We start from the raw sequence: 26,194 nt of genomic DNA, 5'->3' as shown, positions 1-26,194 counted from the left end.
GGTGAATACGAGCTCTGGTAAATATGAGCTCCTGGTAAATACGAGCTCCTGCTGAATACGAGCTCCTGGTGAACACAAGCTCCTGTTCTGCTATTAGCGAGTGGAAGGTGAAGACTATGGGAGAGGCCAAGGGTTCGGAATGAGATGAACTTGCACCTTAGACAGGACATTTGTCAAAGGAAGTATCTTGTTTTGACCAGATCATTATTTGAAGGATCATCGGCCTGGAAGGAACATGAGTGTGTATTTAGTCCTCACCACACGATTTCATAAGTGTATTACATGCAGGACAATGAAACATTCATTTGGCTGCAGGTGGAGGTTGAGAGGCAGACACAGGCACTGGACATTGATGGAGAAGTGAGGGAAGGTGAGCTATGTGGCTATTGTAACTGCAGAGGTTTGTAAGGAAAATATGGCAACACAGACCTGCAGCCCTCAAGACATAAGTTTCCACCGGGTTTACCGCCTGGGGCTTTGATTTCTGTTTATGTTGATATTGACAAATCGTATGTGTGCCATTACTTCCCAAATATCCTTAGAAATACAATCAAATCAGCAAAGTATCTTCCTAAGCACCACTTTGTTCGAAAATGACCTGAGATCTGTACCTGGGGAAAGTGCCACAACCTCAAGCTCGTTACTGGCAGTTGTGGAATATTCTATTGGAACGTTGAGAAAAGGTGTGTGTTGTGGGGCTTGTGGAGATGGCTGAAAACTGATGAAACGTTTTTCAAAAGCGCAGCCCATGAATTGTTTCTCAAATCGACCAAGCGGACCGGTCCTCTGTGCATTTGTCAGTTTAGCAAAAGCCAAATGCTTCATTTTCTTTCTTTTTAGAAATGGCACATTTATTTCTAACAAGCCTTCCAAACTACCCCTTTTCTTGTCTTTTAGCAGGCTGTTAGGTGATGCAGGTATCTCAGGAAAGTCACAGAGTTATTTGTTCATAACTCACCAAATATCAGTATTCTTAACACACGATATAAAGCTGAGGCTATCAGAATATTTCATAAACCAGATGAAACATCCTCTTAATGATCACTAAAGTTTCTGTTATCCTTTGTGGCAATTTAAATTCGCTACAATAAGAACAATCATACAACCTTCTTTTTGGCTTCCATCAAGGAAGATTCCATTTGTAGGAATCCCCCATCTTCAAGATTACACTGTAAAGACAAATGAACTAAAACTTTGAAGATTTCTACACAAATGCAAAGAATTCAGATCTGGGATTCCATCTTTTATTCTAATGCCTACTTGACCTGGCTGTATTCTGAATCCCCCTTACAGGAATGTGATGTGGACTGACATGTCATTTGGAAGCTACTAGAAGGCTCTTGAGTGGAACCAGGGATTCTTCACGCTTCGTAGAGCAGCTGAAAGGGGCTTGAGCACTACTTGGGCCTTCTGACGCCAGAGTTACAGAATGTTCTTTTGCCAAATCATGGATGGTCACTCGAGCACACAGATATTCAGGACCCCCTTTCCCCGTGTGCAGAGAGGCCTGGTGCTGGATACCGTTTATGTGAGATGAGCAGATAGCTGAGGCTATGTGGATGCACATAACTAGTTAGAGCGTTTTACTAAGTTAATGACTGAAATCAGAGCTCTCAGGTCACGACTGGAATCAGCTCCTCTCCCTGTGAAGTAGTTAACTGTGGTCCTGATCTGCCCTCTGCGCTTCCCAGTTAATTGCACCTGCTTCCTGTTTTCATGAGGGGAGGGCATCCTCACCCTGCCTCGGAAGCACTGACATGGAGTTGTGCGTGGGCTCCTGATGAATCCTGGGTCCGTGAGCTTAGCTGCCTAGGCGGGGTGGTAATTAGTGGCACAGAGTTTTACAGGAGAATCTACTGCATAGTTCGTGAGGAAACTGAAACTCAAAAAGGATGTGTAGTTAAAGCCACGTGCTCCTGTGAGTGGGTGGGCACATGCAGTCACTGCTATAGCAGAGGGAAGAGCCTCAGAGACCCCTACAGTCCCGTGGGCTCAAGAAAAGCACATTAATTAATTAATTTTATAACATAAGAAACTTCTGGTGTTCCAATCGGCCTACTCAGACATTCCTCACAATATAGAGGTAGGAAGGACACAGGGAAATGCAACTTTCCAACGATGCATCGGTCAGCAATTTAACACCTCGTTTCGTCCACTTTTCCTTCTTGTGAAGAGGGTAATGTCAAAGTTAGGGCCACATCTCCACTTTTAGAAAGATGTGGCTGAAATGTCTGAAGGGCAGGAGAGGTGACCCTTGGTGAGAAGATGGCTCTTTGCTGGCATAAGTCACCCTGATGGCGTGGATCCCTGGTCAGGAGACTGTTTTATGTCCTTAGTTTGTAGAAACGCAAAGCACAGGGGAAGGGTGTCGTGCCACTCGGCAGGTTCTAGAGTTGCTGGAGAAGTGACATTGTCAGCAGTGCCCTGGAAAGCAAGTCCTCTTTGAGTGAATGCACAGCCTTATTTAGGGCCACTTTGGACCTGAGCAGCTTGGTCTTGGCCCCACAGAGCCAGCTTTTCCAGCAGTGCAGGAACTTGCCCATGTGTCTTTAGTTTCAGCCAAACTGAACTTGTCATATTGTGTTTAGAGGCCATGTTGCATGAAGAATGTGTATCCTTAAATGGGAGACTCCAGGAAGGACACAATCTGGTGCTCACAGCATGAGATGAGCCACACACGGGGACAGACTGCGGTCCCCAAAGTGTATGAGAGGAGCCTCACACAGCCTCACATGGGGACAGACTGAGGTCCCCAGAGCCCATGAGAGGAACCGCACACGGGGACAGACTGCCGTCCCCAGAGTCCACACTCCTACCTCCTACTCGGAAGCACTGGAGCCATTAAAATGGTTACAGCTAACTGGGGAGATTTTCGGGGTATGAGAGAGCCCCATGATTATTTCTTGAATTTCAATTAATGAAAACTCCCCTATATTTGTCTTTGGTTGTGTCTGACTCATATAAACTGGCAAATTACCTACCTGAGTTTGAACAAAGCTGAATAATTCTTCAGATTTTACAGGGGAATTTAATTAAGTTTGACAGCATTTTATTTCAAAAATTTGTTTGTTTTAAAATGAATTGAGCTGTAGTAAGAGTTGGAAGATAACACAGAGCTCCCAAACCTCCTTCACCCACCTGCTCAGTGTTACCTCTGTGCATGGCCACAGCACAGCAACCAGAATCAGGGCGTGGACGCAGATCCGATGCTGCTGACTACATCTCAGAGCTCACTCCGGTATCCCCAGCTTTTCCGTCTGTGTCCTTTCCTGTTCCAGCATCCAGTCCTGACACCGTGCAACCTACTGCCCTTGGGGGTCATCAGGCCCCTGAGTCTCCTCCTCTCATCCATGTTCATCTCTTAAAAGATAAACTTACAAACTTAAAAATGCAAAAAACGAACAGTGCACACACACACACACATGCACACGTGCGCACGCACACACACACACACGCCAGGCACCAAAAGACAAACACCTCATGATCTCCCTCCTATATGGAATCTAAAAAAGTCGAACTCGTGGAAGCAGAGTGGCTGGTGGACACCTAGGGTTAGGGGGCGGGTGCGATGGGTGGCAGGTGCAGTCGGTGGGGACTGGTGCTGTGGGGGGCAGGTGCAGTGGGAAGCAGGTGCAGTAGGGGCTGGTGCCGTGGTGAGGGACAGGTGCTATGGGGAGCAGATAGATGCTGGTCAAAGGTGAAGATTTCAGTTGCAGGATAAAAATGTTCTGGGATCTAATGTACAGCTTGATGACTGTATTATTTATTTGAAAATCACTAGGAGAATAAATATTAAGTGTTTGTATCACACACACAAAAGGATGAGTATGTGAGGTGCTGTATATGCCAATTAGCTTGATTTAATCACCCCACAATGTTTACATGTATCAAAACATCACGTGAACATAAATCTATGTAATTTTTATTTGTTAATTATAGCTTGATGAAGCTGGGGGTGGGGAAAACAAAAACTAAAAAGCGAATGGCAAGTAAAAAAGGCACCATCAGGCTGTAGTTTGGAGAACACAAGGCAGTCAGGCCCTGGCCACATGTCAGGTGAGTCGAGCGTGAGCCCACCCTGGATCCCTGTTCTGTTACAGTCACGGGGAGGGGTCCATTACAGGTGGTCCTGGGCCCCGATTAGGGAGAACTTCTGGTCTTAGAACACAGGATGCCTGCAGGGATAAAGGTGGCCTTTGTGTGAAGACATTAAGCAAAATGTGTGATTTGCTGTTTCTCATGCATTGATCAAGGTATTCAGTAGTCAGATTTCCCCAGGGTATCAAATAGTTCACTGGCACTTGCCAAAAAAAAACACGGAAGCTTGCCTATGGTCTTCTCGGTGGGCCCAGGACCGGACCGCAGGGCTGGCGCCACTCCTTCGATGAGATCTGCTTCTAGCAGGCCCCCGCATCCCCCATCCTGCTACATGTGAGTTGGCTCCCTAGTGTACCAAGCGTTCCTTGTAGATTTCCATCTTCTTTGGAGCTCCTTGATTTTTCTCATAATGGGAGAAGACGTGTATTCTTTTCTTGCCTTCTCGTGGCTAAAACTGTCCTCTTTCTCACCGAGTCTCCCCTGCAATCTCTCCACTCTGCGTTGCTGGGTGACCACGTCTTCCAAATGCTCCTTCCTGGCAGAGCCTGGGGGCTTCAGCCAGATCTTTAGTGGTCTCTCTTTCATTCTTCCATTATGTGACACCCTTGGGTTTTCCATTTCTCCCTGCAGAAATCTTCCTTCCCAACTCCCCCGTCCTCTTTCTCCAAAACGTGTGCCGTCCAGTGGGCCTGCTCCAAACCCGCCATTCTCAGACTTTCCTCCGCTCACCTCTCAATGTTTCCAGTGTAACAGCTTCCATTGTACTTGATGCATTATTCATACTGTTTAATTAGTATTAAAATAAGCACATCATGTAATCTAGCTAAAATATGTATTTTCAAATGATAGATATGTTTCTTATATTTGTGCAGGGTCACTTGGTAACAGCAACTTAGAGGAGAGGCTACAAAACGCCCTGGAGAGGTGACGTGTTGGCTCGGCCTCCCCTAGCCGTGCGCGCAAACCCCTTCTTCTCCCCAGGTCTCCATCGGCACTCGGCCTTTTCAAGTGTCCTTCTGTGATGAAAAGAGCGTCCAGTCAGTATTTAATTTACATTTTAATGCTCTCTTCTCCAAACTCTTCCTTGAGTATTTGCCCCACACTGTCTCATTTTACCACCCACCTTTCTGGCTGTGTGAATTTCCTGTGAATGCCTTAACAGAGGGCCACACGCTTAGTGGCTTTCCTCCATCAGCTCCGGAGGTCACAGATCCAAATGAGCCTTTGGCAGCAAGGCCCAGGGGCAGTGCGGGTTGTGCCTGGAGGCCCCAGAGGCCCTGCTCCTGGCCTCCTCCAGTTGCTGGAGGCTCATGGCCACGGCCCTCCAATCCCAGCTTCCATCATCACTTCCCTCTTTCTCCCCCACAGACTTTCCCACCTTTGTCTTGTAGGGAGCTATGCGCTAACACGAAGACCAGTGGATAATCCAGGTTAATCTCCCCACCTCAAAATCTTTACTGAATCCCATCCGCAAAGCCCCTTTTGCCATGCAGGTGCAGTCACAGGCTCGGAGACTGCATCCCGCTAGTGCTCTGAGCTACTCTTGACGTCTTTTCCATCCACGTTCTCCCAAGAAGAATCCCATTCACTCACAGTCCACACTGTATCCCCCTCAGGACTCCCAAATGTGTCTCTGTAAGCTGGACTCCACCCAATGGCTGAAAGTACATTTCCACATGCCCAAGAGCTCACTGCCCGCCTGTGCCATGGACACTTCCAACACAATTCCAAGCCTGAGCCTGCTGCTGCTTTGTTTTTCATGGCCAGTCTGCCTTCTTCTCTGGCCTTCCCAGGGTTAGTACATGAGATTTTCACTTGCTCAAGCATCAAACCAAGAATAGCTGAATCTTCAGAGGCTCTGCTTTTCTTCTGTTCCCAACAATAACTCATCATTGAGCCATGGAATCCTCCTTACTGAGCCACCCAGTCTGGTCCTTCCTCTCTGTCCAAACCCCACCCTCCTAGTGACCATGCTCAGGGTGCATGGAGGGATTATATCACTGTTGACTGATCTCCCTGCTCTTCAGAGCTTGTCTAACTCATTTGTTATCTCCACCCATTTGATGGGTGCGTGATGATGATTGAGGGGAGAATGTTATCTTTTAAAGGCAAATCATCATGTTCTTAGGCTTCGGAAGATCTTCTAACAAACAGACTAATATTTGGAAGCCTTTGCATCATGTTTTAGCATTTACTTTCAACTTACCTAGAGGAAGCATCAGTCACATTTGGAGAGGGGGAAAGAGAGGAGAAAGATGAAGATGATTTTCACAAAGTAGAAATGCAAAGGACTTCCGGGGGCATGAAGAGGCTCAGAGTCTCAGGAGCGGGTCATTGAAGACACGTTATTTTATCATTTTCATGATAAGATACAGCCTGAAAGCAGATCAACCGTGAAGACACGTCATCTCCCAGTGTTGAGAATGCAATCGTGGTGACCTTCCTACTGGGCATCTCTGGCTTTGTGGGGACTCTTTTGATGGGTTGTGATGTGGACTGAGGGGAGAATGTCTGCGTGCTGGTAAACACACGCTGGACTGTGCTCATTTTTCACCTCAACAAACTGGGAAAAAGTGTAGTTTATTCACCTCTTAATGATAAGAAAACTGGTTTTCAGGGACAGAAAGCAACAGGCTCAGAGTTGTAGAGCGAGTCATTGGTGGGCCCGGGAGCTGCACCCAACCCAATCCTCGGGAGACTAACAGCCCCTTTTTCACAGGGTATTTAACTGTGAAAATAAGAGGGAGGAAAATGTAAGTGTCACAAGGGTGGATTTAGTTGGTTTATTCTTTCTCCCTGTATAATTTTTTCCCTCTTCTTCCTAACTCATACGGTCAGAGGTTGGACCACATGTGGACCCCGATGACAGGGCAGTTTGTTTCTGACCAGTCAGGACACACAAGAAGCCTGGTGCAAACACAACAAAGCCCGCAGACATTCTGTTCCCACGAAGAACGGGCGCCACTCCACTTCCTAGCATCTTCACGGGGTATCAGAGCATGGAGTCGGTTTATAAGGTGGGTAACCAAGTCCCTGGAAGGCAATTGAGGTGCACATTTCAGAAGAGTTACAGCCGCAGAAAGTACCCAACAGTGCAGTTGGCTGAGAAGAGAAAAAAGGTCAGGTTGTAAAATTTTTATTTTTCCATTTTCTAAGAGAAATCCATCACTGGAACTTGTAAACTGGTCCAAGAGAGGCTGTAATTTGGGCCATTATGGCAGGTGTGGGTGGCGTCTCCCAGCAAGGCTGACTGACTGACTGATGAGTGCTGTTTGCAATGACCTCCGCTGGAACATGTGGGTCCTGTAGGGTCGATTCCTAGATCATCGTCTGCTGAGACACATTCCCGTCAGCACGGACTCACTGGTGCTATCCTGCTTAACAAAATTAGTGGCTCAAAAATAGTCACAGAAAGCCTAAGAGAAAAAAGGATTTGAAAGTAGAAATGACAAATTTTAAATCTTCTGTTTTGTCTTAACTATAATTCTGAAATCATTTTATGGATATAAGAATGCTTTAAGAAATTCAATAGGCATCTAGGGGTTTTATTTATCACTTTTATAAAGCCTAGATTTCTAATAGTACTCACTTTTTGCCACATAGATACATTAGGGAAAACAGATTTTTTTCATTCCCAATAATTATTCCCAGTAATGTTATACTATTTGACATTACCAAAAATTTAAATAGGTTGTTACTGAGATATTTTGGCAACTGGAGCTGCCAAACATAAAAACTCTGTTTTTGGATAATCAGGGCCTGGGAGGCCTGCTCAGCACTGCAGCTTCTGTGCACCTCCTGACATGAAGGGTGACTGGTCTCGCAGACCCCAGGCCTGTGAAGGTCGCTCACCGCGGTGGAGGCTGCGTGGAGTCAGTGGGGGAGCCGCTCAGCAAGGAGACGCGGCCACAGTGGTTCTCATGGCCTCGTCAGTGCTTATGTTGCACACTCTGTTTCCTTCCGTTAATTTTAGAATGAGAGCGCTGGCTGTCCTGGCTGTCACACTGGTTATGGCCTGCACAGAAGCCTTCTTCCCTTTCATCTCGAGAGGCAAAGAACTCCTTTGGGGTAAGTAGCAAATACATTGTGGTCTTCTGGCCTTATAAAGTGATTTTTCACACTTACTAAAATAGAGGGCATAATGGTGGCTCCCGAGAGTCAGTTTAGGCCCCTGTAGTGTAGGCTTTGTTATGCTTAAGAAAAAAATTGTAATTCTTGATTTTAGAAGGACTAAAATACTGTACATTTCTTTCTTTTAAAAAGAGCTGATTTTCCTTGGATAACACAATAGAAAATTTTCACTTTTACCTATTCATATATTTGAAAAAAATAAATTCTTTGGGAGTGTTTTTCTTCCTTTGCTACAGAATCATTTTTTCTTAAATAACTTCTGTGATGTATTTTCTGGAATCAGTGTGCTACTATGTGAAAACAAGAAAGCTACCGAGATGCAGTGATTAAAATAATCACAGATCAAACTCTTTGCTTTTCTTTTGATAAAATAAATGAAGTCCCAAACCCTGAGAACAGGTTTCACTGGAGCGAACACTGCAGGGGCGTTTGCCTGGACATTTCACCCCACGGACACTCCTGGCCCTGCGAGCGGGTGACACCTCACTGGGCAGGTCCCTGGGCCTCTGGACACAGTCCTGCGGCCCCTGGAGCAGGTGACATCTCGCTGGCCAGGTCCCTGGGCCTCTGCACACAGTCTCAGGGCTGTGGCACAGCACTAGCACCTCTGCCGTCGCCGGCCTTTCCCAGGACTGGAGCCTTGTCTGTAGTTCAGGGTCACAGACTCTGGAGTCCTCACTGCTCCCAGCCACACCCAGCCCAGCCTTCTGCTGGGGGCCACATTTTATCCCAATGTTTCTGCATCTCAGGACTTCACAACCATATTAGGAGCTGCAATGAAGTCCGTAACAGACTCGTAGAGTCCTTAAAACATTCTCCCTCCCCAGCCCCCAGGACGTGCCAGTCACTGCCCACTCTGAGATCAGGGAAGCCGTGGAGCCTCTCCCTGCCAGCTTCCATCCATGCACCAAGGATGAGCTACTCACCCCCAATTCCTGTCCCTCACCTGCAGGTGGAGAACACTGGAAAATTACCCATCACAATCGTTATTCATGAGCAAGAATGAGATACTCCATTTAAAGCAATGAATGCAGTGCCCTGGCAAACACACACACACACACACACACACACACACACACACACATACACACACACTAAACTGAGTCACAATATAAAGAACCTCAGGAAAAAGTGATTTTGCATCTTCCAAGAATAAATCAGTCACTCTATCACCCAGAATATGCTAGATGTTCAGCCAATGGTTTGTAAATTAATTAATTTGTTATTTTATTTCATACTTACTAAGGACCTGGTTGTATAAAACCAAAGTAAAACATGTTAGAAGTCAAGAGCTAGTTATGAGCAAGTCGTTATCAGGAATGCAGTATCCACAACTTTTGCTAAAGCAGTTTTTAAAAATTGTTTTTCCATCTCTGAGAGATTTGACCTTTTCCTTTTGCTTAAACTTTTGGTTGATACATCATGAGTGCACAGGACAGCAGCTGACAGCTACACCACACACTGGGCACATCATTCTGCCCGCTCCAGTGTTTCCAAGCTGACTTATTATTTGCTTGAAATGTAAATGAGTTACTGAAAAAACATGTGTCTCACAGTACTTCAGTTTTCCATCCTTTAATAGTTGTTTTGCAGCTTTAAATCCATTTGGAAAATGATGATACCCGATGATGGTGTGTGGGTTTATGTCACCTGTGCTCACAGCCATGTGAAGCAAAACCCTTGGCCTGCTCCCCAGCCTCTGTGCAGGACAAGCCAAAGAGCAGCCAGTGGCAGGGCCAAGAGGATCCAGGCTCCCCCGGACCACACATGGTCACACCATAAGCAGATGGTGCTCCAGGGGGTCCTGCCTGGTGGGTGGCTCAGGCAGGCACTCCTTTTACAGATCAAAACGTAGAGGTCTGGAAGTCTCAGCAGCAGCAAGGCTGTGGCCACTCAGCCTCAAATCCCAGGTCTTTACAGAGAACCAACACACATCCTCATACTTGAAGCTTGATGATAAGTACTCAGTGAAAGTATCAGGCCAGTGTCATGACTCACATCTGTAATCCCAACACTTTGGGAAGCCGAGGCAGGAAGATCACTTGAGGCTAGGAGTTCAAGACCAGCCTGACCAACATGGCAAATCCCCATCTCTACTAAAAATGCAAAAAAATAACAACTAGCTGGACGTGGTGGTACCCACCTGTCATCCCAGCTACTTGGGAGGCCGAGGCACAAGAATCAGTTGAACCCAGGAGGTGGAGGTTGCAGTGAGTCGAGATCACATCACTGCACTCCTGCCTAGGTGACAAGGTGAGAATCTATCTAAAAAAAACAGAGAGAGAAAGAAAAGCATCAGTCCTGGATAGAGTTTAGGTTGTATCAACTTGTCTGTAAACCTTAGGAAGGTGGAATTAGAAGGGAACGATCTCGGCCGGTGCTCAGAGTGGGTGGGTGCAGGAGAGACTCTTGTTCCAGAGCAGGATCCCCTAGGGTCAAAGCACAAAGAGAAATAAACTTCAGCACCTGAAAATCCTGTAATAAGAGTCTTTGAAAATGGAAAACGATTTCATTTTCCCTCCAAAGTCTGTGCATGACCATTGTTGTCTAAGAGAAGTTTTTGCTACCAGTCCCTCCTCTAAAACCCTGAACCGAGTGTTCATCCCCTCGCAGGCTGAGTGGCATTCCAGCATTTCTGCAAAATCAAGATTTATGTGCAAATATCTTTATGGCAAATGTTCCACAAGTTATAGCTGTTAAAAGAAAACAAGATGCAAATGAACAATGGGAAGCAGAGGCGCTGCCTGCAGACTGGGAAAATTTGGGAAGCTAGCCTAATGAGTGAATTTGTTTTAAAAGGAAAGTTGGCAAACCTTATTCCAGTTCATTAAATTGCAACAAACAGCAATGATTAAAGTGAGAATCAACACACAACTCTAAACAGGAATCCAGCGCTTAGAATTAGGGGCAAAGCTCTGGCCCTGGGGGCTTATGGTTTTAGAGAAGAATTTTGGCTTTCATATATATATAATATATATATAATATATAAATATATGTATAGGTAGTTATATATATATATAGGTTTTTTTTTACATAAACAGCCTTTGGAACAAGGCAACTTCCTTCTTCTTTCTGAAATATAGTATGTTCTTGCCGAATGTGTCCCTGAATCCCACCACTTTTATGAACAATATGAATATGCATAAAGGAGAATTTGGGGGAACCGTGCCATGCGCCTCTCAGAGCAGGAGCAATCTTGAGAAGGCGCAGGCGGAGAGCAGTGGGCAGCTTCTCCAGAGCAAGTAATTAAGTCCCATGACTCTCTAGAATTCAGTGTTCAGTTCTGAAAAAAATAAAGTTCAGGTTCAGACTCCCTAAGTCTATGGTCCTTGCATCCAACGCCCTTTCCCTGGGACTACTGGGAACCAAGGAAGGGCAGCTGCAGAGCTAACGATGGCACGGGGGTCAGAGCCAGCTACCCCAGCTCCCTGGTGGCAGGAAAGCTAATGTGAGCTGATGGAAACTGAGAAGCAGCGGATAAAGGAAAAGCCATCTGCCCTCCCTCTGTTTGCCTAAAAGTAGAACATAAATCCGCAAAAGTGTCCCTTTCCCTCTCCAGCAGAAAGGACGGAAATTCATCACGGGGGACCCCAGGCCCTCAGCCTGGAACCAGTCCCAGAGGCTTTTGTGTGGCAAACCTCTGCAGCCCTGGCCTCCCTTCCTGTAGTTGCCCCAGACAGGCCTCCTCACAGTGTGTTTCCCGGGAGCTCAAAGTCCTTTGCTTTGGTCTTGCAGCTTCTTGGAAAATGATTGTCCTTTTGTTGAGGGGCTGTGCAGCCGAGTTCTAACTGTCCGTCCAAGTTTCCATCTTGGGGGGCTCAGGGGGCTCCCTCGTGGGAGCAGGAGGCCAGGTTAAGAACCCCCTGTGTGTTTTCCTCTTGTGACTCTGCCTTTTGTCAGTATAATTTACAATGCCCCAGAAAATTAACCTAAGATCCTGGGAGAGAAAAGGTTTCTTCCTCCCCTATGGAGGGACGTCGGTCACCTCTGTTCAGCCAAGAAGTAGTTAACCTAAACAATGAAAACACCACCGGTTCCAGCAGAGGCTTGAGACTATCTGATGAGAATTATGTGTCTCTGATGGGAGTTTTCAATACAAAAATGGATTTATTTTATGAAACTTAAAAGACAACAATAATCTGCACGCCTATAAAAATGTTTTAATTTTGTAAAATATTTCACAATAAGGAAAGAAACTAGAGACTAAGCAACATGTGATCCGTTAAACTTAAATAACAATATATTAATATTTGTCAATAACAAGGAATGATCTCTCTAGAAACTGCCATTTCCAGGCATAGTAGGGAAAGATAAGCATGTTTCTTTATATTTCATCATTTGGTTCTTAAATAATTGTCAAGTGCCTGCTGAAAACCAGCCTTTGGTCTTGGCCGTGAATAGCGCAGAACCTTGCAGAGCCCTGAAGAAGCTCTCAGTGACAGGATGCATAAACACAGGTGCTGTGAGTGACAGAGCTAATTTTCTTTTTCTGGTACCTAAAGATCAGCAGGATCAAAATTTCATAAAGGAAGACCTGGGAGCTTGAGACTGACAATTTTATGAGATGAAGGATAAATTGTGTTTTACATCCACAGCTCTGCAACATGGAGATGGGTCTTGGGCAGGTTGTGGAAGTCCTGGATTCTGAGGAGGACCTGCACGCAATTCCGTGGGCATCAGGAACCTTCAGATGCTTCCATCAAAGGCACAGGCACAAGCAGGCCTTGTTTTAGAAAGGTCACTTGGGTGACTGCAGGAGGGACAGAAGGATGGGGGAGAGATCAGTGCAGGAGACAGTCGAGAGCTCCTTGTACTAAGGCAGTAGAAAGGGAGACTGGCAAGGGCCAGGCAGGAGCAGGACGTTCTTCCAGAGATATTATGGGGAAATCAACACAACATGGTGAATGAAAGGCAAGGAAAGCCATGGCTGGGTTTCTGGCCTGGGGACTTGAGCTGGCAGGGTGGTTATTTCAGGCTGTTAATTCGCCCCAGTGGGGAACAGAGGAGGATGGCGTGACTCGGGAGAGAAGTTCAAGTTGAAAACGGGTGTTTGGGTGAGGATGAAAGGAGGGTGAGAGGAGACGGCAAAGATCAGAGGAGCCAGAAATGCACCTGTGGTGACATTCACGGAAGGGAGACCGTGGAGGGAAGAGAGCCAAGGTGACCGAGGCTGAGACAGGGAGCGGCCAGAAACTGAAAGCAGAAGGCACAACGGACGGGAGCACTGAGGCTTGCCAGGCCCTCAGCCAAAAGCTGTGCAAACTTCTCTCTAAAACCATCCTAAGACGTAACTCTGCGCACTTGCCAGGCCCTCAGCCAAGAGCTGTGCAAACTTCTCTCTGAAACTATCCTGCCATGTAACTCTGCTGCTAGGAGAGAAAACTGCGCCAAGTGAAGTGGTCTGCTGCGTCACTCGGAGATTGATTTGTCTCACTCCAGAGCCCATGGCCGTCACTGCTCTGCCACTTGAGAATTCCGGCAATATCCCAAAAGCACCAGAGTCCTGGGGGGTGGTTACTGCATTTGGCAAGTAAGCGGCCGTGACTGACCTCAGAATACTAAATGTGAGTTGAGTTGCCCAGGCAGTTGCAGTGGGTTTAGAAGGAAATATGAGGAAAATAAACGAAAATTCCAAGTGTCTTATATCTCAAGCTTTTGTGGGAATAGGAGGTTCCCTTGCTCTTGAGAGCTGAAAGAAATCGCCATAAAGCCCGGAATGCTGGTCCTTGAGGTCCACACCTGCCACCGGTCCTGCGATGCCCAGGCCACCCCTCCTTTTTTGGCTCCTACTCACTCCCGGTGGCATCCGTTCCACATCACACTTTCCCAAGCATGCACATGCTGGCATGAAACCGGGTCCCCTGTTCAGACTCCACACCCACAGCCCGCAGCTCTGACGACTGTGCTGCGGGGCCCTGGTGGAGCTGTGAGCCCATACTGGGTGCCCCTCCCTCCCTCCCACCCTGGCCCCAGGGAGCCCCACACCGGCGGGGCTCTGTTCATTGCTCTCTGCCCAACCCTGAGAGGTCACCCTCTGCCCCAAGTGCTTAACCACTGGTTACTCATCCCAGACCCCAACAGAGATCCATCATGGAGGTTTTCTTAACTTTGTTGTATCACACTGTAAGAAACGGGGTAGACAACGGAACAGACGGAGCAGGGCAGAGGGAACAGGAAGAAGGGATGGTGGGGAATTTGTTTGCTCCTTGGGTGGGGACGAGCATGGAAGGCACTTGGGGCTGAAGCCTTGAGAGGCGCTGCAGTCGCCTCTCCTGGGCTGACCTCGTGCATTTGCCTCTCCTGGGCCGACCTCTTGCAGGTGCCACGTTGGGCCATGGGGAGAGCGAGAGCCTGGTGTCCCCTTCAGGGACTTCTATTTGCTTTTAGGAACCAATTCATTCCTTTGGTGGAGTATTGATGCTACACAGGTGAATTTAGTGACAGGACTGACGTGTGAATATGGCCGGAAGCACTTGCCATCTTCCTGTTACCCGTCTGGAACTTCACGTTGTTACCCAGGAATGGGATTTTAACCTCTTAAACATTCCAGGTGCTAAAACAAATAACACAGGAGTGTTTTCATTGGTAACTGCTGGTATATTGGAATTATTTTATCTTTCATTAAGTACACAAATTAAGATAGGCAAATTATTATCAACTTTACCACTAGCTCAGGTAACCAGTGATAAATGTTCAGAACGAAAGTTATTCAGAATCATTTGAAGTGGTTTGGACAAGTGAGAAATTAGGTGAGTAGCTCTCTCATCCCATTCTCCAGGCAGCTCCATGCAGGGGGAGGGACGCTCCTCCCTAGCAAGGAAGTGAAGGCCCGTGGAGGGGAAGCCACCCGCGGACCTGGTTGCCTGCCTGCCCTGGAAGCCACGTGGGCATCACCACAGCCAGATGGGCTTGAGCAACAAAGCAACACTGCCAGTGAATCCCGAACCGTCATCGTGCTTTGACTGTGTGCTATTCTCTTCTGTAGGAAAGCCTGAGGAGTCTCGTGTCGCCAGCGTCTTGGAGGAAAGCAAGCGCCTGGTGGACGCTGCCATGTACGCCACGATGCAGAGGTGAGCCCTGGGGAGGGGCCACTGCCCCGAATGCCACCTACGGGCACGTCCTCCCCAACATCTGCACACGTGTGGCCTAATATTCACAATTGCAAATGAAAACCTGAAGCTTCCCATCGTTAATTTACTTCCCCAGTGTCATGTGCAAGCAGAGGATAGAAATGGTATTTAATATCCAATTCTTTCTTTAGCAAGACACAGAGGAAAAGCACCGTGATCCAGTCAGCAATTACATATATCCTGATTAAAAGACACTAGAGGCTGACGTCCTGATAGTGAAACCAGACTCTCTCCTCAAGGGCTAGGACAGATTAAAGAGGAAAAGGGAGACCTAGATCCCAGATCTTTGGTGGTGTGATGTAACTGTAACATAACTTGGGGCATAGGATAAAGAATTAAATGAGGCTCTCTTCCATTTTTGAAATAATTAGCATTTGTCATTATATAACAGACACCACTATTAAGAATATTGTGGTCTCATATTACCTGTCTAGAAAAAGAAAAGAAAAACAAAAAACCTGTAAAGCGGTTTGTCCTCCCAAGCTTATTATTTTGTAGGAAGTTGACAAATAATTATATAAGTTCTCAAGATACAAAATATCAAAAGACAGCAGTTAATTTATTCCAAATTTCTATTATTCCAGCCAGAAAAACACCTTATTATTCATATTGGCTGAAAACAAATTATTATTTATTTTCTAAAAATTGAATCAAAGGGAAAAGAAAGAGAACCACTATTTCTCAGAAACTCATGCACACTTTAGTAAGTCTAAAACGGGCAAGAATTCCTGGGGAAGACATGGCAGTGGGGGCGGATACCAAGTGCGTAGTAAGAAGTGTGTGCTGCTCTCTTAGTAACAATTTGTGAACCCGAGTATCTAAGACAGATCTCAATCCACGTAGAACGTTTATTTTAACAAGGCTAAGGATGTGCCTGTAACACAGTGTCAGGAGGTCCTGAGGACACCTGCCCAAGATGGCTGGGGCACAGCTTGCTTTTACACATCTTAGAGAGACAGAAGACATGCGTCAAAACGTGTCAGATTTGCATGGTGAGGAGTCTCCAGGTCATAAGTAGATGTAACAGTTTTCTGATTGGCAAAAATCAGTGGAAAGAATTATCATCAGTAGGAAGGAATGTCTGGGTTATGTGAAGGGATTGTGGGCACCAAGCTTTCATGAGCTTCACAGAGAAGAGATCATGAATGCTTCTTACCAGACTTAAGGTCTGTGTCAATGCTGGAGGGGTAGATGGAGGCGTGTCTGACTCACCACCTTCCATCACGGCCTGAACCAGCTTTTCAGACTAACTTTGGAATGCCCTTGGCCGAGAGGCGGGGTCCACTCAGGTGGTTAGGCGAGGACATTAGAATGTTATTTTTGGTGTACAAATTGCATGTTAACAGGGCCCTTTTGAAATCAATGCCTTGATCCTAAGGATGCATTAGAGTGAGGGAAGCCCAGGAGAGATGTCAGCTGGGGAGACTACTGGAAAAATTAAGAAATACTGTTTCTACTATGGAACAGTCATTGTTCTAGATGCTGGGATACAGAGATGAGTTAGATCATTTCATATTCTCAGAAGTCCGTGTTCCTTGTGTAAAGACAGACACCTGAAGGGGGCACCTCATTTAGGGATGAATTTATTACGGATCATCAGGAAACATGATGGTTGGCTGGTTAGAGAACTGACTTTGAGTAAAAGTTTTAATCATAATAAAACACTTTTATCCTTCAAAACACATCTAGTTACTTTAGAGCCGAAAAGGAAAAAAAATAACTTCTCTAAATAATTATGTCAGAAGCTAGAGTGTGCCTAAGTCATTTCTTCCACTCGCTCGTGGACAGTGGCGTGGCCCCAGGCTTTTGGAAAGTGATAGGAAAGCACAGAGCCTGCCCATGGAAGTGTTTACAAAAGGGAGCCTCTGAGGCCACCCTACCCCTCACTCATCGCCTCGCTTACCTGGATAGCACGGGGCCAGGGACGGAGGACTTTGCTCCCAAGGTAGATGGAGCCAGAGTTTTAGTGTTTGCACTCGCTCCCACAGAGCAATGGAAAGGAGACCAGGCAGGCTGCACACAGGAGGGGCTGCGTCTAAGGAGGGGGGCCCTGTGCCTGGGGACCCGGATCTTTACGCTGTGCGGCGAGCGTGCGGGCCCGGGCTCTGGGGAAGAGCACCCCTGTTTGACTGGAGAATCTGGAGAATGTGCGGTGTATTCTGGAGGAAGATACAACCTCCAGGGAGGCAGCGGAGGGTTCCGGGGCCTGTGGCCCAGGCTGCATCAGCAACCAGGTTCACCTGCAGCAGCCAGACCCTGTGAGGGAGGTAGGCAGGGGCAGGATCTGCCCATCCATTGTGTCTGGGCCGCCTGGCCAGGTGTGGCTGGTAGTGTGGGGGCAGGGGTGAGTGTGCCCCATGAGTGTGTGGGGGTGGGGGTGAGTGTGCCCTCGACCTGGCAGGCACCCCTGGGACAGGGCAGTGTGCTTTTCTCTCACCATGGCAGAGAGCGGGCACTGCAGATCTGCCCCCTCCACCTGCCATGAGAGTGGGAGCAACTCCCTTCCTTTCTCCGCTTCGTAATTTTATAATTTCAGCATAGATGGAAGAAGTGTCTGCATGAGGCTCTGGGTCCGGGAGACCAGAGGCCGAGACACCAAATGTTCCCATCAGTCTCAGTTACTCAGCCCATGGTCTGTCCAGGCTCACATTCCTTGAGCAGTAAACTCATTCCTTTTTAGCATTCAGGGACCATTTCCAGTATTCGCTGTGAGTTCCAGGGTGTATTCAGTCTGGACCATCTGCACCTAGATTGGTGATACCATTTTAGTCTGTTTACTGTTCACAGTGAAACGCTCTGGGCATTCCTGGGGCAGCAGACAGAACAGCTAAAGGAGCATTTTTATTTAATCAAATGAAGCTACTGGATAGTGTCCCCGAACCGAGCGTGATCTGGAGAATTCGTGGGAACACACATATGGTGCATGGTTCTGTGTGGGCTCTTCACCTTAAGAATGCAAAACCAGCTAGAGTCAAAGTTCCCCTGAGTTTGGTTTTCAGATATTTTGCTGCAATTAAGAGCCTGCAAGTGTCACCTAGTAATACCTTGCTTATGTTCTGAAGCTGAGGTCTTAAAGTAACATGCAGTCCTGGCCTGGGCTGCAGATTGCGTCTGTGTCCGGAATGAGCCATGGCTGCGGCCCCTGGGAAATGGCAGTAGATGAACAGAGCAGACTGTGGCTTGTTGTGGGGTTGAAGCAGCTCTCCAGGCTCTTCTGAACTGAGCTGCCTGCAGGCTGGGCTCTGCAGAACGTGGACATGATGGGAAAGTGACCAGTCAGCGAGAGAGAGCCCTCTGAGCTGCATGGCAGCTGCAGGGACAGGAAGGGCTGGTATGGGCAGCGTGGCCTGGGTACCCATCCAGGGCACCTGCTGGGCAATACCCTCTAGGTCATGCTCAGGAGCTGGGATCAGTTTCCCAGACCCCTCCAGGTCACGCTCAGGAGCTGGGATCAGTTTCCCAGACCCCTCCAGGTCACGCTCAGGAGCTGGGATCAGTTTCCCAGATCCCTCCAGGTCACGCTCAGGAGCTGGGATCAGTTTCCCAGACCGCTGCTTTCCTGATGTATCCCTTTTGGGTCCAGACCATTGTCCCATGGGTGCCAGGCAAAAGAAGGGATGCGACAGTGAGCCCTCGAGTGGGTGCAGGTGTTGTTCTAGGGGCAGAGAGTAGATTTCATCAAAAGGAGCACCGTTGGCCTCTTCAGATCTCCAGAGAATTCTCATTCTTCCTATTAGCCAAATGTCTTGCTCAGATAGATTTTAGATAAATGTCTGCAAGGAAAGCATGCGTTTTGGGAGGGTTGCTATCCTCTCTACCATGGTGAGTCCTGGGGAACCTGCCCAGGTGCCTACGCTCTGGCTCTGCCGCAGCTGCTGCGACTGACAATGTCACTTGTGTCTGGGCCAGGCATCTTCTGTCTTTGGCTGACATCCATGAACTGTGGCTGGCTAATGTGTTAGTTATAAGTAGCTACAATCTCAGTGTCCTCAAAGTTCATGACTATATAGTACCTTTTACAAACATGTCAGCAGATCTAAAACACATCTATTGTATATTTTAAGTTAAATATCACATGCATTTGTATGTACATGAAGTTATTTCTAAGATACATGATGCATGTGTATAATTTTTGTATCTTACTGTTGTCTCTGTCATTCACTGGATGTCTATGTGGTGCAAGCTACTTTTTTTTTTTTTTTTTTTTGTTGAGACAGAGTCTCGCTCTGTCGCCCAGGCTGGAGTGCAGTGGCCGGATCTCAGCTCACTGCAAGCTCCGCCTCCCGGGTTGATGCCATTCTCCTGCCTCAGCCTCCCGAGTAGCTGGGACTACAGGCGCCCGCCACCACACCCGGCTAGTTTTTTTTTTGTATTTTTAGTAGAGACGGGGTTTCACCGTGTTCGCCAGGATGGTCTCGATCTCCTGACCTCGTGATCCGCCCGTCTCGGCCTCCCAAAGTGCTGGGATTACAGGCTTGAGCCACCGCGCCCGGCCAGGCTACTTAATTTTCAATGAATTAATTTCCTCATCTATAAAATGGGCGTAATTATTGTATTTGTCTCACAAGCTGATATGGTTTGGATGTGCGTCCCCCAAATCTCATGCTGAAATGGGATTCCCAGTGTTGGAGGTGGAGCCTGCTGAGAAGAACCGGAGCCTGGGGGCGGATCCCTCCTGAGTGACTGATTTGCCCCATCCCCTTGATGATAAGGGAGTTTTTGCTCAGTTAGTTCACATGAGATCTGGTTGTTTAAAAGTCTGTGGCACCTCCCCCACTCTACTCTCTTGCTCCGGGACCTGTCCACTCCCCATCCAACTTCTGCCATAGTTGTCAGCTTCCTGAAGCCCTCACCAGAAGCCAGGCAGGTGCAGGAGCAATGCTTATATAGCCAGAAGAACCGTGAGCCAATTGAACTTCTTTTCTTTTCTGCGTAAATTACCAAATCTCGGGTATTTCTTTACAGCAACGTGAAAATGGCCTCACACAGAAAACTGGCACTGAGGAGTGCAGTGTTTCTATAAAGACACCTGAAATTGTAGCAGTGGCTTTGGAACTGTGTAATGGCAGGGGTTGGAAGAGTTTGGAGGGCTCAGAAGAAGACAGAAAGACAAGGGAAAGTTTAGAACTTCCTAGAGACTTGCCAAATGACTGTAACCAAAATGCTGCTAGAAATAAGGACAGTGAAGGCCAGGCTGACATGGTCTCGGATGGAAATGAGGAACTTACTGGGAACTGGAGGCAGAGGTCACCTGTGTTATGCCTTAGCAAAGAGCTTGGCTGCATTGTGTCCAAGTCCTGGGGATCTGTGGAAGTTTGCACTTAAGAGTGATGGCTTGGAGTATCTGGCAGAATAAATTTCTATCCAGCAAAGCATTCAAGGGGTGGTCTAGCTGCTTCTAACAACCAACCATCAGATATGAGAGCAAAGAAATGATTTGTGTTTGGAACTTACATTTAAAAGGGAAGCAGAGCATAAACATTGGGAAAATTCGCAGCCTACCCATGTGATAGAAAACAAGAGCCTGTTTTCAGGGAAGGAATTAAAGGGGGGTTGCTGGAGTAACCATTTGCTAGAGAGATTAGCATGACTAAAAGGGAGCTGAGTGCTACTATCCAAGACAACAGGAAAAGGGCCTGGAAGAAAGCATGTTGTAAGTCCTCAGGACAGCCCCTCCCATCATAAGCCCAGAGATCTAGGAGGAAAGAATGGCTTCAGAGTCTAGACCTTGGGCCTCTTTGTCCTGTGCAGCCCGGGGACACAGATCCCTGTATCCCAGCTGCTCTGGCTCTGGGCTTGGCTCAGAGGGGCCCAGGTACTACTCAAGCCACAGCTTGAACAGTCCAAGCCATAAGTGTCTATAGCTTTCACATGGTGTTCAGCCTTCAGGCTCACAGAATGCAAGAGTTAAGGAGACTTGGTGGCTTTCCCTGGATTTCAGAGAATGCATGAACAAGCCTAGGTGGCCAGGCAGAAGCCTACTTCAGGGGCAAAGCCCTCTCAGAATGACTCTAGTAGGGCCATGCTGAGGGGAAATACGAGGTTGGAGCCCCCACACAGAGTGCCCACTGAGACACTGCTTAATGGAGCTGTGAGAAGGAGGCCATCACCCTGCAGACCCCAGAATGGTAGATCCACCAGCAGCTTGCACCCTGTGCCTGAAAAAGCCTCAAGTGCTCAACTCCAAACCATGAGAGCAGCCAGGTGGGCTGTGTTCAAGGAAGCCACAGGGCAGAGCTGCCCAAGGCCTTGGGAGTCCATTCCTCACACCAGGGTACAGGACACAGGGTCAAAGGAGATTGTTTTGGAGCTTTAAGATTTATCGAATTGTCTACTGAGCGTAGACTGGTGTGGGGCCTATCAACCCTTTCTGTTGACTGATTTCTCCCTTTTAGAATAGAAAAATATACCCAATGCTGGTGCCACCGTTGTATCTTGGAAACATGTAACTGTTTTTTTTTTTTAATCCCAGAGGCTCATAGGTAGAAGGACCTCATCTCCAGATGAGACTTTGGACTTGGGACTTTTGAGTTAATGCCGGAATAAATTAAAACTTTGGGGGACTGTTGCGAAGGCGTAATTGTATTTTGGAATGTGAGAAAGACATGGGATTCGGGGGAACAGGGTAGAAGGATATGGTGTGGATGCTTTTTCCCTCAAATCTCATGTTAAAATGTGATTCCTGATGTTGGAGATGAGGCCTGGTGAGAGGCGAGCGGATCACGAGGGCAAACCCCTTATGAATGGTTTAGCCTTATCCTCTTGGTGATGAGTCAGTTCTCGCCCAAGAGGTCCATGTGAGACGTGGTTGTTTTACACTGTGTGGCACCTGCCTGCTTGACCTCTTGCTCCTTCTCTCACCATGTGAGGCACCTGCTCCTGCTGCACCTTCCACCATGATTGTGGCTTCCGAGGCCTCCACATAAGCCAAGCGGGTGCTGGGTCCATGTTTGCACAGCCTGCAGAACTTTGAGCCAATTAAATCCCTTTTCTTTATAAATTACCCAGTCTCAAGTATTTCTTTAGAGCAACTCAAAAACAGCTTAATATGTAAGCTTTAACAATTTTTATTTTTATTGTATATATCTCAGATTTGCAAAATGATGTTTTGATACATAATGAAATGATCACTGTCGTCAAACAAAATTAACGTCCCCATCACCTTCCATAGTGATTGGTGTCTACGTGTGGTGAGAGCACTTACAATCTCTCTTAGCACATTTGTTTTTAGTATTCAATATTATTAACTATGGAAGGAATACAAGTTCTTAGCACAGAACCTGAAACTTTATGTTCACTAATAAGCACTATGTATTTTGGGGTTATTATTAATAAACAAAAATATAAACAATCCATTTAATTATGGCAGAACAACTGAAGAGAACAACTAGGTCACTTTTCCCAAAGCCACAGTGGGTGCTTCTGAGTCCTGAGCCTCATGTCTAACTTGCAGAGGGAAGGAGGTTCTCCTGCCAGCTCCATAGTTCTGCCTGGCCTCTGACACTCGCACACCTCCCGTGGTCACTTGGGCAGTGCTGGCCTCCTGTCAGCTGGAGAGGCCCCACGGCAGACGACTCAGCCAGGGCAGCTGTCTGGAGCCCCCAGAGCGCAGTCCGCTGTGGTCACTCTGCTTCTCCTTTGGGGCCTGGCCCTGCCAGCTTTGCTGTCAAAGGTGATTGACTCAACCCTCAGGCAAGAAGGATGGTGAACCTGATGTAGTCCTCCCTTGGGTCCTGGGGACTCAGTAATTCCACTTTGCAGGTGCTTGGACAATGCTCTGATCCACCCAGGTGTTGGCAGCATTGTTGCAAAGGTCACCTCTGTCCTTTCTCTCCAGGTTCCCCAGGTTCCCAAATGCTAGTAGGCAGGTCAACTGTGAAACCTTGGATTGGTTCCCTGTAGCTGCTGCTGCTGGGAATCTAAAAAGGCCAGGTGCCTGTGTGGGAGACCAGGAGTGAGGGAAGGCCTGCAGGTGGGGTGAGGCCTGCAGGTGAGGGGAGGCCTGTGGGGGAGGAGAGACCTGCAGGTGGAGTGAGGCCTGGGGGTGAGGGGAGGCCTGCAGGTGAGGGGAGGCCTGGGGGTGAGGGGAGACCTGCAGGTGGAGTGAGGCCTGGGGGTGAGGGGAGGCCTGCAGGTGAGGAGAGACCTGCAGGTGGGGTGAGGCCTGGGGGTGAGGGGAGACCTGCAGGTGGAGTGAGGCCTGGGGGTGAGGGGAGGCCTGGGGGTGAGGGGAGGCCTGGGGGTGAGGGGAGGCCTGGGGGTGAGGGGAGACCTGCAGGTGAGGGGAGGCCTGGGGGTGAGGGGAGGCCTGCAGGTGAGGGGAGGCCTGGGGGTGAGGGGAGGCCTGCAGGTGAGGGAAGGCCTGGGGGTGAGGGGAGGCCTGTGGGTGAGGGGAGGCCTGCAGGTGAGGCAGGCTTCACGTGTTTCTTCCTCTGTGACAGTGTGTTTAGCTCTCACTGTGAACAGCTTTGCTGCCCCATTGTGAGGCTGCACTGAGGAGATGCTCTGCACTGGAGTGGGAAGCGAAGAAGTTGGAGCTGGGACACAGGCAGCCTCGGCAGGCATTGGCTCTGAGATCAGGGCAGGGCCGTGCACTCCCCAGTCTCCTGTTTCATTAGCTGGGACATAAACAAATCATATCTTGGTTTGGATGTGATGGCCTGTCAGCAATTGTTATGAGAATCCAATTCACTCTGATACGGCAGTTTTGCAAAGGGCAAGGATTTGCCATTTTCCTCATCATTCAATACTGATGCATCACCTACACCCTATTCCTGTTCCTAAACCCAACGACCCCGTGAACAGCGACTGTGCGTGTTTTCCCTGTGCACACCCCGCAGTGCCCGGCATATTGTCTGGAACACAGTAGTTACTCAATAAATGTCTGCTTAATTAATTCGTAATTAAGTGCCAAAGCTACCACAGACAAATAATCTGTTTTATATCTTCTTTATGTGCCATAGAAACCTCAAAAAAAGAGAAATCCTTTCCCCACATCAGCTTCTGTCTTTTTCCAAACTTCCTGAGCCAACTAGCAGAGAGATTGCCCGAGCAGCAGAGATAATGGAAACATCAATACAAGCGATGAAAAGAAAAGTCAACCTGAAAATTCAACAATCACAGCATCCAACCGGTAACGGGCACCCCCTCCCCACTGAGAAGCTGCAACTCCTGAGGGAGGATGCCTTGATTTTGTCCAGGGGCTGCTTGTTCAGGGCATGTTTTTTACTTGAGGGCGTGTTTTTTACTTGAGACCGAGCAAAACATACGAGCTGCAATTTTTAAAATGCTTACCAAACAGTCTCAGTATCTTCTTTTTGTTACTCCGGAAAATAGCTGTCTCTCTCCAATTCAAATCAAATTTGAAAACGAGCTCAATAAGCTAAACATCCGTTTGTATGGTATAAAATAATTTAGGAATTTTTCCCATAGCCCCCCTCTTAGTTAAAACTTGGCGAGCTCATTCATAAAACCTCTTCAATGAAAGGACTTCATGTGTGAGGCAGCGTGTTGCAGGGAGCCCCATCTTCCCCGAGTTACTGTTGCCTTAGCAGAGCTACCTAGGACCTTTGAGAGCCAATTGACTCATCTCTAACATGAGGACAGTAGCACTGCTCACTCCGCTGGCTGTCAGAAGACCAACGCATAAACCAGGAGCAAATGTCATTATTTCTTCAGCTCTAAAGCACTCTATGAACATAAGATACTGAGATGGTAATGCAGGCAGCCAAAAGGCATATTGGTGCTGCTTATGATGGGGAGCAAGTAAGCCAAATGTCTTTTTAATTAGTCAATGATTTTTTCTGTGCAGTGCCATGAGCTACTTGGCCTCTGAGTTATTCCTTCTAACTAGCTATAGATCAATTTGGTGCTGGTTTACTTAGCTTTTAGAATAAGACAAACTTGGCTAAACCAGTATTAACCAGAATTCTCAAATCCTAAATTTAACAGTGAAGTTTAACTAACTTCACAGCAAGCTAAGATTCATTTGAAATGTCCTTTCTTTCAAACCATGTGGCTGAACGATGTTTCTAAGAACTCTTGGTCCACTGTCCTGTCCACTGTCCTATCAGGGCCTCCTATGGAAATGGCAGTTCCTGACGCCAGAAGATGTGGGTCTTTCTGGTCCATGCTTTAGAGCCACATGCTCATTGCTGGGTCTGTAGACATAAATGTTTAGGAGAATAGGCTGAGGTATTTGGTCCAGGCTATAACACAGAACTTAAGGACTCCATAATTTAGAATATTTTTAAATGATTTCCATTGTAAGCATAGCCCATCTAGAAAATTTAGAACGCGAGGAATGTAAAAAGGTTTCCCATTACTTCATCACCAAGCCAGGACTCCATTAAATGTCAGTGCCTATCCTTCTAGGCTGCTGCTTCACGTTGGTCTTGTGTATTACGTGACTATAACCTAATGGTTCTTTTCTATTGCACATGATTTGTTGTCTGCAAGCATCTGCTTGAGGACATTCCTGTCAAGAAGAATCTGTGCTCAGCTTTTTGAGGAATGCCTATTCCTCCACTAACTGAATGCACACTGCAGTCCGAGGTTTGCTTAACTGTTCCCATGGAGCCATTCCCATTGGCCTGTTAGTGAGCATTCATGATTGAAAGACTAGTTTGTTTCTCTCATATCTGAAAATGGAATGCATTCCTTCCTGGCTTTTTTTTTTCTATTGAATATCTCAATTTCACTGGTATCTGGTTAATCCAAGTTTTGTAGCATTATCCTCAAAGATTTATATAAACTGTCTTGGAGAAGTAATCGATGATTACCTCTACTAATAGACAATAAAGTCACTCTCACTTTGATTTGTTGAATAACATATA

The 26,194-nt window shown here is 47.3% G+C and overlaps 1 protein-coding gene across 7 annotated transcripts in view; it reads left to right on the top strand.

Moving 5' to 3' along the window:
• TPO (thyroid peroxidase) overlaps window positions 1–26,194 on the top strand; it is a 132,720-nt gene that overhangs the window by 27,009 nt on the left and 79,517 nt on the right. For 2 of the 7 annotated variants that reach the window (XM_010386098.2, XM_010386096.2), the window contains exons 1-4: window positions 7,140–7,222; window positions 8,072–8,166; window positions 15,215–15,299; window positions 24,323–24,492. The exons of 1 other annotated variant lie outside the window; for it this stretch is intronic. In XM_010386098.2, coding sequence (XP_010384400.1) covers window positions 8,073–8,166; window positions 15,215–15,299; window positions 24,323–24,492 — 349 coding nt within the window. In that variant the 5' untranslated portion in view covers window positions 7,140–7,222; window position 8,072. Of the gene's footprint in view, window positions 1–7,133; window positions 7,223–8,071; window positions 8,167–15,214; window positions 15,300–24,322; window positions 24,493–26,194 lie in introns of those variants that run through there. 4 more of the 7 variants (XM_010386100.1, XM_010386097.2, XM_010386099.2 and 1 more) reach the window with 3 other exon arrangements.

Source organism: Rhinopithecus roxellana, chromosome 17 (genome assembly GCF_007565055.1).
Source record: "Rhinopithecus roxellana isolate Shanxi Qingling chromosome 17, ASM756505v1, whole genome shotgun sequence".
NCBI lineage: Eukaryota > Metazoa > Chordata > Mammalia > Primates > Cercopithecidae > Rhinopithecus > Rhinopithecus roxellana.
Note: the sequence above shows the minus strand (reverse complement) of the source record. Positions and strands in the feature narration are given on the sequence as shown.